General features: G+C 53.6%; 2 protein-coding genes across 3 annotated transcripts in view; one reads left to right on the plus strand and one right to left on the minus strand.

Moving 5' to 3' along the window:
- The window catches only part of Cdc45 (cell division cycle 45), a 29,096-nt gene extending 24,370 nt beyond the window's left edge, over positions 1 to 4,726 (plus strand). For both annotated transcript variants that reach the window (XM_042666223.1, XM_042666224.1), the window contains 4 exons: positions 770 to 888; positions 1,056 to 1,132; positions 2,441 to 2,507; positions 4,591 to 4,726. In XM_042666223.1, the coding sequence (XP_042522157.1) occupies positions 770 to 888; positions 1,056 to 1,132; positions 2,441 to 2,505 (261 nt within the window). In that variant the 3' untranslated portion in view covers positions 2,506 to 2,507; positions 4,591 to 4,726. The remainder of the gene's footprint in view (positions 1 to 769; positions 889 to 1,055; positions 1,133 to 2,440; positions 2,508 to 4,590) is intronic.
- Positions 4,727 to 7,372: 2,646 nt separating this feature from the next.
- Cldn5 (claudin 5) lies at positions 7,373 to 8,836 on the minus strand. The gene has a single exon (XM_042666225.1). It carries the CDS (start codon positions 8,678 to 8,680, stop codon positions 8,024 to 8,026), a length of 657 nt encoding a protein of 218 aa, XP_042522159.1. The 5' UTR covers positions 8,681 to 8,836; the 3' UTR covers positions 7,373 to 8,023.
- Positions 8,837 to 11,233: the final 2,397 nt, after the last annotated feature.

An 11,233-nucleotide genomic window follows, 5' to 3' on the forward strand; every position in this document is an offset into this window, starting at 1 on the left:
GCAGATAAAGCAATGTACAGGCATTGCAGTAAATATAAATAGTCTAAAGATAGTTTAAAGTATACAAGAAAATAATACATAGATCCCTGGGCTTAAGCATCCCTGGGTCTTGGTATCAGTTCTGGAACCAATCCCCTGTGGATACCTAGAAAGGACCAAAATGTCCACATAAGCTTTGAAGTCCTGTGGCCTCGGTTCGAAGTTTAGCCTCCTCATTTATTAGATGTGTGATGTAATTCTGATGAGCAAGCAGTCACTTTATAGGATCCAGACATTTAATCACCAGGCATTGATTGACTCCCAGCATGCACTGGGCCCTGTTTGGGAGCAGCTACCATCCCCATTTGCTTCTTGGAACATCCTCAGTCCTGCATAAACCAGAACAGTAGGTCGTCTTGGCTGCGAATTGTAGAGCTGTGGGTATGACATTCAGGGTCTCCATCTCAAGGCAGTGTGTGTGTAGGAGGGGACCACATGGGGCATAAGCACATAAAATTAGAGGTACACATCACACAGGAAGGAGTGGGGCAAAGCTGGGGTACTGGGGAACTCTTGGAATAGGTGCCAGTTACAGCAGAACCTGAAAGAGTTGTTAGGGACAGCCAAGGCATACTAGAGGCTGGGGCCAAAGTGTCATGTTGGCCTCAAGTACTCATTTCTGGAGGTTTGGGGGAAGTGGCCTGGCCTGGCTGTCAGGGCTCCTGGGTGCTGAGTGCACTCTGCACCTTGCTAAGACTAGTCATGTGAACGAGGGCATTTGTTTTTACAGACAAAGAACCGACGTAGCAAACTGCTGCCGCTGGTGATGGCTGCCCCACTGAGTGTGGAGCAGGGCACAGTGACTATGGTAGGCATTCCTCCAGAGACAGATGGCTCAGACAGAAAGAAGTAAGTGGCTTCTACTTGCCCTGGGGACAGTAGGAGTGGAGACCTTATGGTCTTGTGTGTTCATCCATTGAGTGACAACTAAAATTTACCCTCCAGTGTCTGTCATGGGAATGAGGGTTGCAAGAATCTGTAACCTGTCCCCCAACAGGTCTGTTTTATATCCACAGCTTTTTTGGGCGGGCATTTGAGAAGGCAGCAGAAAGCACCAGCTCCCGCACCCTGCACAACCATTTTGACCTCTCAGGTGAGAGTCTCTGCCATTTGCCACACCTGTGCCATCTGATTGACCTCAAGGCTAGTACTGGCTAGCATTTACCCTGAATGGGGCAAGCTGGTGAGGTTGGAAGCACCTGACCAATAGCATTTCATCTTCAGAAACAGCCCCAGGCAAAGCTGGACCTACTCATGGCTTTAGGGTCCCATCATGACATCATTCCCCCACCAGGCCCAGAGAAATGGCTGCTGGTGGCTCAAGGGGCCCAGCCAGACCACTCAATGTCATCTACCTGCTGATTTCTTACCAGTGACAGTCAGTATCCTAGGAGACATGGTGTTGTGTCCAGCTTGGTCCAGCTGTTTGTGGCAGGACTGTAATGCCTGTGGCACTGCCTGCTGTTGGACTACCCTGAGCAGCAGACCCTGCTTCTTATTGCATGCCTGGGATGGAGGAAGATTGATTACAGCTGTCTTTATTGCACAGCCAGGAAGCTGCCAGGTTTCACTGGCCAGTTGGAGAGCCAGGGGAGTGTGGAAAGCTCCTGGGAGGTAGCCAGTGGCCTGGTGCCTCTTCAGACCAGACCAGCCTAGTCCCAGGGCCTGTTTTTTCATCTAATAAGAATCTACATGCCTGGGCTGGGAAGGTGGCTCAGTGGTAGAACGCTTGCCTTGCATGCATGAGGCCCTGGGTTCGATTCCTCAGCACCACATAAGCAAAAAAGAAAAAAAACGGAAGTGGTGCTGTGGCTCAAGTGGTAGCCTTGAGCTGAAGAGCTAAGGGACAGCAGCCAGCAGTTCAGGCCCCACGACCGGACCCAAAAAAAAAAAAAAAAAAAAAGAATCTACATGCCTGGTAGCCTCCAGAAACACAGGTAATTTGCATTAGGTCCTCTCCTTCAGAAGAGGATAGAGGTACAGGGGAGAGCAGGGCTCAAGTGGCCTCCTACCCCAGCATGGGCCTCCACTGATTTTGGGGGCGAGTGTCTGTGCTGGACAATGTGGGAAGGCCTGTCTCTGTCCAGAGCTATATCTATGAGTTGTCACATCCCTGTGCCCTCTCTGTTGCCTGTCATTGCTGGCCCCTGTGATCCATGACCCAGAGACCACAGATCTGGTCTCTCTTCAGTGCATCCAGCAGATCTGAGGATGAAATACAGTGGGATTGGGTTGAAACCAAATATTCCAGATTATTTCAGGCCGTGGAAGAAGAGCCTGTGCGGTTTGGAATGTGGCAGAGGATTGCTGCAGTCAGGGGGTGGGTCCCCGGAGTTCTGTGCCCTGCCTTGTTTTTCTCACAACTCCCTTCTCACAAGATGTTTTTCTTTCATTACTTTAGTAATTGAGTTGAAAGCTGAGGACCGGAGCAAGTTCCTGGATGCTCTTATCTCTCTGCTATCCTGAGGGTGAGCCCAACCTGACCCTGACCCCTGGCTTTGCCCTCCTTCAAGAGAGGCTTTTACTCGAGCTTCACATCAGAGCAAGGTCTCAAGAGATTGGGGGCCAGTACATTTTTCCCAAGAATGACCATCCTGAGGCTGCCAGCAGGGCCACAATGAGGCATTTTTGAAGAAGCTAATTTCGTTATGTCCCTTTGATCCCCTAAGAAAGACCTGGTATTCACCCTCCACTGGCCACGCTGTGGGGTGGCCATCGTGTGGGAGACACGTGTAACACATAGACTGCCTGGCACTGCCCTGAGGGGCTGCTTACAGCCTGCTGCCCCCACTGCTGCCTCTGCTGGAGCTCACTGGGCAGGCTTTCTGAGCTTTTGGGTGCTTCATCCTTGAATGCAGAGCTGTTGGCAGCTGCAAATCACAAAATGTCAGCTCTGCCTGAGGCTTCAGGCTAATGACTGAAGTATGGCTGCCCTGAGATGTTTGTTCCAAACCAGTGACAGGACACCTCAGCCAGGCCTTCTCCTTGCCCTACTCAATATCAATCTCAATCTTAATCCCAATCTCTCTCTCTCTCTCTTTCTCTCTCTCTCTCTCCCTCCCCCCTCCATCCCCCTCCTTGCTTCCCTCCCTCTCTCTCCCTCCCTTCTTTCCTTCCTTCTTTTAAAAATTTTTTATTGTTATAATAAACATGATGTACAGAGGGATTACAGTTACATAAATCAGGTAATTAACACATTTGTTTTTGGACAATGTTACCCCTTCCCTTACTCTCTCCCAGTTTTTCCCTCTCAGTCCCACCCATAAGTTTGTATAGTTTTTTGTTTTTTGTTTTGTCATTTGTGGGGCTTGAACTCAGGGCCTGGATGCTGTCCCTGAGCCCTTTCACTCAAGGCTAGTGCTCTACTATTTTGAGCCACAGCGCCACTTCCAGTTTTCTGGTGGTTAATTGGAGATAAGAGTCTCATGGACTTTCCTGCCCAGGCTGGCTTTGAACTACAATCCTCAGGTCTCAGTCTCCTGAGTAGCTAGGATTAACAGGTTTGAGCCTTCGGTGCCCAGCAGTATAGTTCATTTCAACAAGTGTCCAGGGATTGCCTTTCTTTTTTGTGTTAGTACTGGGTCTTGAACTCAGGGCCTGGACACCACTGTTCCTTCACTTTTTGTTCAAGCGTGGCTCTCTGCCACAGCTCCACTTCTAGATTTTTGCTGATTAATTGGAGGTAAGAGTCTCATAGACTTTTCTGCCTTCAACCAGGCTCTTTAGATCTCAGCTTTCTAAGTAGGCATGAGCGGTCAGTGCCTGGCACAATTCCTCGTTCTTAAGGAATACATGAAATGGATGTGCAGAGCCTGCCCTGTGTCTTGACCATCTCTCAGTGGATGCCTGCATCCAGCCCTGCCTCTCCCTCAACCTAGACTAGAGGCCATTTATGTGGTACGTGTCCCCACCAAGGCTCAGGCTAGAGTGCCTTCAGGCTAGCATCCAGAATGGCCTAAGGAGCTTCAGGGACCTCACAGGTGTCTCTTAGGGTAGCCTTGTGCAAAGGACCATGTTAAAGAAGGGGCTCTGGGTCTTCAGCCAGATTTGTAGGTCATTAGAAGTGACTTTGGGTTGGGTCCTTAACTAGACAGAGTCTGCTTCTGACAATGAGGCTGATGCCTTCTTCACTTAGCAAGTGTGCTATTATAGTCAGCACCAGGTTCCTCAGCAGTGGAGCTGCACTGGAGGCAGTGATGCCAACATTGCTACTGTGTTGGTATCGGAGGGTGCAGGTGGGCTGGTGGGATTTGGAAGAGCTGTGGGCAAAGGCTCTGGGCAGGATAAGCAACTGGGAGGTCCCTCCACTGAGAGGGTGCCCTGTGGGGAGGGGGTCTAGAGTGTTAAGGACTTTCAGATACAACAGGGGGTGTAGTGAGGGCAGAGGGCACCTTAGTGGTTCAGGGGTGGCTCTTACCCCATAGATACCCCAAGGCTGAGATGAAGGCACTTAAAAGCAGCAGAGGCCTCATTTGAATTGGCTACATTTGGGAGACACATCAGAATTGCTCTAATATGTTTGTGATATTTTTTTTTTTCCTTCTTTTGCAGAACTTGATTTCTTCCAAAAATGACCTCCTCCTTATTTATATCTACTGGCTTTTATTTAGATTTTAAATTTTGGGCATAGTTTGAAATGCTTGAACAATGCCTCAGTGCCTTTTAATGGAATAAAATGTTTGTTTTAGGTTCTGTTTCCCATCTTGGTTCTAAATGTGGAGCCAGCACAGGTGTACTCTGACGCTCCTTTTGGTCCAAGGGAACCTGGTTCCTGTGCTCACAGCATCCTCTAGCACAGGAATGTGTGACCCCTCGAGACCCCAGGGACAAGGTCTCCCCACTCTCCCCTCCAGGCTTCCATGCAAGTGGATGGAAAGGAGTCTGGACCCTACAGCCCTGGTCTCTACACAGTACCAAGCATGCCCAGTGGGAGCTGGCTGTGTCTTCCTGCCTGTCATTTCCTCCTGGTCTTGACAACATCATCCCCTTGCGCCGCCCCCCCCCCCCCCCCCACACACACATCAAGGCCCTCATCTTGCCATCTAGCGCCCTGTTGAGGTGCCTTGTCCCTGAACACGCCAAGGGCATGCTTCTCTGCAGAAGAGGAAGACAGCAACAGGAAGGCCTCAGGCTGGAAAGGGCCTGACTAGACTAGCAGATTCTGAATGGACACATTGTGTCCTTCAAGACCTGCCATCTGCCTCATCCACAACCTGGTCACAGAAGGTCCACATTAGATGAGGTCTTGGCAGACTCCATGGCCTTCAAAGCCTTCCTAGATGGGGGTAGGATCACCCCTCCCAGACATCCCTTGGGCATAATGAGTGTGGAAGGGTTGGGAGGTGAGTAGAGTGTACCTGTAAGGACTAGCAGCCCTGGGCAGTCCTTGAAAGCAGCAGTGATTTGTTTGTGTGTGTGTGTTGTTTGTATAAGGTCTCAACTGTGTAACCCAGACTAGCCTTCAACACATAATCCTCCTGTAGGTGTGTATATATGCACACGTTCTGGGGCTTAAACTGAGTCAAGTAGTAGACTAGCATTGAGCCACAGCTCCACTTCCAGCTTTGTGGTAATTAATTGAAAATAAGAGACTCTCATACTTTCCTGCCTAGGTTGGCTTTGAACTGTGATCTTCAGATCTCAGCCTCCTGAGTAGCTAAGATTACAAGCCTGAGCCACCAGCTCCCAGCCAACTGGGCAGTTCCTGAAGGCAGCAGTGATTAGAGATTGTTTATTTTTGATAAGGTTTCAGCTATGTAGCCCAGGCTGGCCTTCAACACAGTCTTTCTGTGGTCAGTTTTAAGTTTGTAGGGACAAGTCCACAAAGAATAGCTTGGAAATGAGGGTGCAGTAGGTGGGGGTCCCTTGGGAAAGGGCAGATTGCAGTGGACTCACAGCTGAATTGAAGACTAGCTTCTCTGCCTGTGAACTCCAGTGATGGCACTAGCCATGAGTGGCATTTGCCCTGTCCTTCCTAGCATGGTCAGGTGGGGCTGGCTCCCCAAGTCCCTCGTGCTGCCCACTAGCAATTTAAGAAAGCTCAAATCCAGCTGCCCTTCGGTACTCTGCCCTGAGGGAAAGGGCTTGTGTAAAATGAGCCCCTCCGTGTGTGAATGAGTTCCTAGCTAAGTACCCTGAACCCCGCATTCCCGGACAACAGTATTGTATCCACCCACTGATGACCACTGCACAGCCAGGACCAGCTGCCAGGTATGACGACTTAAACTCCAGTCCAGCCCAGGGGCTGGTTCTAGGACCACAAGCTCCCAAGCTTGGCCGATCTTGGTTCCTGTACACAGCCAAGCAGGGCTGCTGTTTAGGCCTTGCTGAGTCAGGTGGCTTGCTGGGGGTCTTTGTTCCTGAAGGTTGTGTTTTGGGAGCTCACGCCACCAGAAAGTCCAGCTTCGCTGGATGTCCCACCTAGTACCATCCCCACAACTGGAATCTGCTCTGGGCCTCCTAACCTTGGGGGTCTCCTCCTTTCCCACAGTGGAGAACCTGGCCAGGACTGGATACTCCCTGTGACTGGATGTAGGCCAGCCAGTTCTGGGCAGAGCCCTGGAGATCAGGGTTGGGGGCAGGTGCCAAGTCTTCCTGGTGGCTGGCTTGGACACCAACTAGCAGTCTCTTCCCCCAGCCACTGCTCTCCTGTGCCTGGCCTTTTGCAGAAGGTAGAAATGCACTGGAAACAATGAGCTCTGGGCTATTATAGATGTGCTCCTGCCCATTGGGATCCCTCTTCCCCATCCCAGCACTGGCTCCTAGATTTCACCTGCTGTGGGAACATCACATTGGGTGCTTTCCAGCAGTAGAGCCTGAACAGAGGTGCTGGTGAGCAGTGGTGTGGTCTGGCTACTGGGCTAGCAGGGGAGGGGAGGGCACAGACCTGCTGTACACAGCCACACTGTGGCTGACAAAGGAACCAGGACAAGGGCCTGGAGCAGAGCCCAAGATATTGGGCAACTGGCCTCTTCCCATGACAACGTTGTTGACTGCAGCAAGACCTGCTAGATTGGGCATACATCCTAGATTCAACTTGCTCCCATTCCACAGTTTGGAAGCGTCACCATCCATACTGTGGCCATTTAATAGAATGCTAGGGACAGGGCTGCTTCCACCCCTCCCACTCCTAGCCCCATGTGGGGCTTCCCAGCCTTGCAATATATTGTGGCTGTGTAAACTCCCACCCGGGGCCTGGGGAAAAGTTTATAGGACCTAGGGGCCAGCCTCGAGGGAGCCCCCACAGGACCCTTTGGGGATAGGGTGTTGGCGGGTGGGTGGGAGAATGGTCTGCTAGGCAAAGGGTGAGTGGACAGAGGACAGGAGACCGTGGGAGTGTTCAAACGATTTACTAAGCAAATTCTTAATCTCCCCGCTCCCGCCCACAAGCTGCAAGGACCATACAATGCCCCTGCCCTCATGTTCAGGCTCTGGTGCCCACAAGAGGAGATGGGGGCAAGAGGGGCCGCTGATGAGGGAGACCAGGAAGTCCAGGCCAATTTCCTTGGTTCCTTGCGCTGAGGCCCCCCGCTGAGAAGGAAAGGCAGTTTATACACACCCCTCCAGCAACCCTGCCTGCGGATCCTGGGCTCTCCTATCTGCCCGCTCCTAGATCAGCGGGAGCGGATGGAAAGTAAGGCAACAGCCAAGATCCTCCAGATCCTGGGGAGGAATTGGCATCGGCAGTCTGGTGCCCACTCGGGAGACAATCTGAGAAGTCCCACCAACGTCCTAGCCAGCGCTGCGTAAAAAACAAGACAAAACGAAAGATCGAGTTCTCAAGTACTCATAGGTTTCGAGGCTGAGCTCTGAGTGTTCAGAGAGCTTTGGGCGCGGGCAGGTCTGGTCGGTGCTCCAAGCCTAGCATCCCTCTGAGCTTGGTGGCCCAGCAGTGGTCGCAGCCATCCAAGCGCGGCTTCCCAGGCCGATCCTCCAGCGTACGGGCTTGGCTACGGAGAAGTGGCCCCCGCTGTGCTCCGCACTCCTAAACGTAGTTCTTCTTGTCGTAGTCGCCGCTGGCCGTGGGTCTCCGTGGTACGGAGTACTTGACCGGGAGGCTGAGGTCCGGCCGGCCGGCACAGACCCAGGCGCCGCAGCACACGAGGCCGCCGCCGCCCATGAGCAGCGCCGACGCCGCCCAGCCAATGTACAGCGCCGCGCCCAGCTCGTACTTCTGAGACACCGGCACCGTGGGGTCGTAGAACTCGCGGACCACGATGTTGGCGAACCAGCAGAGGGGCACGAGTGCCAGCAGCCCGCACAGAGCGTAAAGCGCGCCGCCCGTGAGGGCCACGCGCGCCTTCGCCGGGCCCGGGGCCACGCAGGTGGTGCACTGCGCGCCCGTCAGGGTCACAAACAGGGCCACCAGCGCCAGCAGCACGGCGCCCACCGTGAGCGCCCGCGCCGCCTGCACCTCGGCGCTCAGCGCCAGCACCGACTCGTATACCTTACACTGCATGTGCCCGGTGCTCTGCACCACGCACGACATCCACAGCCCCTTCCAGGTGGTCTGCGCCGTCACGATGTTGTGGTCCAGGAAAGCGGTCACCTGCCACATGGGCAGCCCGCACGCCAGGATCAGACCCACCCAGCCCACCAGGCACAGCACCAGACCCAGGATTTCCAGCGCTGCGGACCCCATGGCTGAAAGTTCAAGGCGCGCTCGATGGCCCCTTGGGGCCTTGTCCCCACGCGCGCACGCCCGCGCGCGACAGTACTTTGAAGGTGTGGTTCGGTGCTCCGGCCGCGCTGGAGTCCGAGCGTCCCTGCCTTCCCCTGAAAGTTGCGGCTGCACCACCTCAGGTTTGCTCGCCCTTCTTGGGGGCTTCTTATTTGAAATCTCGGTGGGCGGACCCTTGCCCCTCAGGTCCAACCTCCTGGATTGGAGCAACCAATCCATGCGTCCGCCCTAGGCCAGCGGCCAGTCGGAGCCCCCTGGCAGGTGGAGTTAGGGAAACTCCGGCGCTTGGATCTCTCGCAGCAGCCCAGCAGCCCAGCCGCTGGGGAGCAGGAGGATGGCGGGGGTGGGGATTAGGGGGAGGCTCTACCGACCGTGGTCCCAGTTCCCGCTGAGCGCTGAACGCTTTCTGGGCTGGTCTAGGGTGGGTGCGAGCCGTGTCGTCACTCCTGCGTGCACCCCCCTCTCTGTGGGAGCTGCATGATCTCACACCTGCACCACCCCCTACATTCCAGACCAAACCCCTCTCCCCATCCACAGTGCGCAGAGGCCTGGAGCAAGAGAAACGGAGGTGGGGGGCGGGGAGGCCGGGAGGGGTGTCTCTAAGTCCTTTGCTCAGGTGAGATAAACACAACTCAGCCTTCCATCAGAAAGTCCACACTGACATCCAGGCCTGCCCTGAGCACTCTCCCTAGTGCCCTAATCCCCACTACTGTCCCCAAACCGGAGACCCCAGGCAAGCCTGTGGGAGTCAGGCCCAGGATCCTCACTTCATTCGCTGTCCTGCTCAACACCAACCACCACCACCACCACCACCACCATTCTCTGCCTCCCTAAAACCTCAGGCACTGAATTCAAAGCCAGCCTCAAAAAGGGCCTTTTTCTGAATGCCCCCCCTATCTGTTCCCTATCTGAGGGGCTTTGCAGGCCCCTCAACCTTGTTAGTCTGGGTATCCTGCTTGTGATGCTGCCCACCTCCCCCCCCCCCCCCATCCTTTGAGGCCCAGCCATGTCAGGTGTCAGGCAATATGCTTGAAAGAGAGCTCCAGTGTTGGCCAGTGACCCAGAAGTGTTGGGTCCTGCCTGGGAAACCTACTCTGATCCTGATCTTCAGACAAGAGAAACACAAAGGAACATGAAGAGTTGAGCCCTGTCCTCCCACCAATATCAGTGGTGCCCTACCACCCCAGCCCCCAAGCTGCCCTCCGGAAGCCAACTTGGAGTTTCCTGGCCAGGAGGAAGAGCCCCCATCCTTGCTGGAGGAGGGAGGTGCGGGATTTCCGGGCATTCTTCTGCACAATGGCCCAGCCATTTCTTGAAAGGTCCACTGGGGTGGATGCTGTGGGCCCCTGAGGCTCGGGTGGGGACGCTAGGCCCCACAACCCACAACCCCATGAGGGCACCAGTCCCATTCCAGCCTTCTCTTCCCTATTCCCTAACAGCCCCTTTGTTTCCAGCTGTCTGGACTTCCAGCCCTGGACTGAGGCCACCGGATGCATTTTTGTTTTTTCTTTCCTTTGGTTCGAAGTGCTCTGGCCTCTATAGAGAAAGTATGCCATTATTGGGGGCAGGCATATTGGCTGGAGCTTTGGTAAGTCTTTTCCTCTTGGGCCCCCCAATTCTCCTTCTTGAGATGGCTCTGACAGGGGTAAAGGAGGTAAGACTAGGTCCTTGTTGATCCTACACAAGAAGGTAATAAGGACAAGTTTGATGGGCCCTAGGTCAGGGGAGAAGTCTTTATCTCCTACCTTGCTCTTAACCAATCTCTGCCAATAGGTGGCTCTAGCCACCACATTGCTTCCTGCTTTCCTCCTTCAGTAGACCTGAGGACCTCTTTTCTATTTATGAGCCCTTCCCATATCCCAGCCTTCTACTCCAGGGGCTTATCCTTTCAATCCTGCCTCCCCCTTACTCCACCCCCCTACCCCATATGTCACCATCTACCTGGGTGGCTGCTGAAGCCATTACCCAGCTGGGCTATCCTGGCAGGTATCTCTTGGGTCACACCCTGCTTATAACCCTCTATTGCTCACATTCCCCCTTAGGTATTGTCTCCTAACTGGATACCTAGTGGCTCATGCTGTAATACTAGCTATTCAGGAGGACGAGATCTGAACACTGTGATTCAGAGCCAGCTAGGGCAGGAAAGTGTGTGAGACTCTTACCTCCAATTAGCCACTAATTGACCACCAAAAACCTTGAGCTATGGCTCAAGTAGTAGAATGCCAGTGTGGAATGAAAAGCTACAGGATAATGCAGGCCCTGAGTTCAAGTTCTAGTGCTGGCACGTGTGCGTATGTGCACGCATACACACACACACACACACAAATCCTGACACACACACACAAGCCCAGATCAACATAGCCTTGTAAGCACTGGACTTGAACAGTCCAACTGCATCCATTTGACCAACACTCTATCCTTTGACCAAACGCCTTCCTGCAGACCTTGAGCAGATCTGTCCATTTTCCACTTCAGTCTCTTCCGTCTGTGGTGTGTTTCTGGCTTCATTCTTGC

The sequence above is a fragment of the Dipodomys spectabilis genome, unplaced genomic scaffold (assembly GCF_019054845.1).
Source record: "Dipodomys spectabilis isolate Male_0828 unplaced genomic scaffold, ASM1905484v1 ptg000363l, whole genome shotgun sequence".
In the NCBI taxonomy this organism is placed as follows: Eukaryota; Metazoa; Chordata; class Mammalia; order Rodentia; family Heteromyidae; genus Dipodomys; species Dipodomys spectabilis.

Excerpts from the sequence above, each read along its gene's own strand:
- Cldn5 (XM_042666225.1), bottom strand. The coding sequence starts at position 8,680 with ATGGGGTCCGCAGCGCTGGAAATCCTGGGTCTGGTGCTGTGCCTGGTG.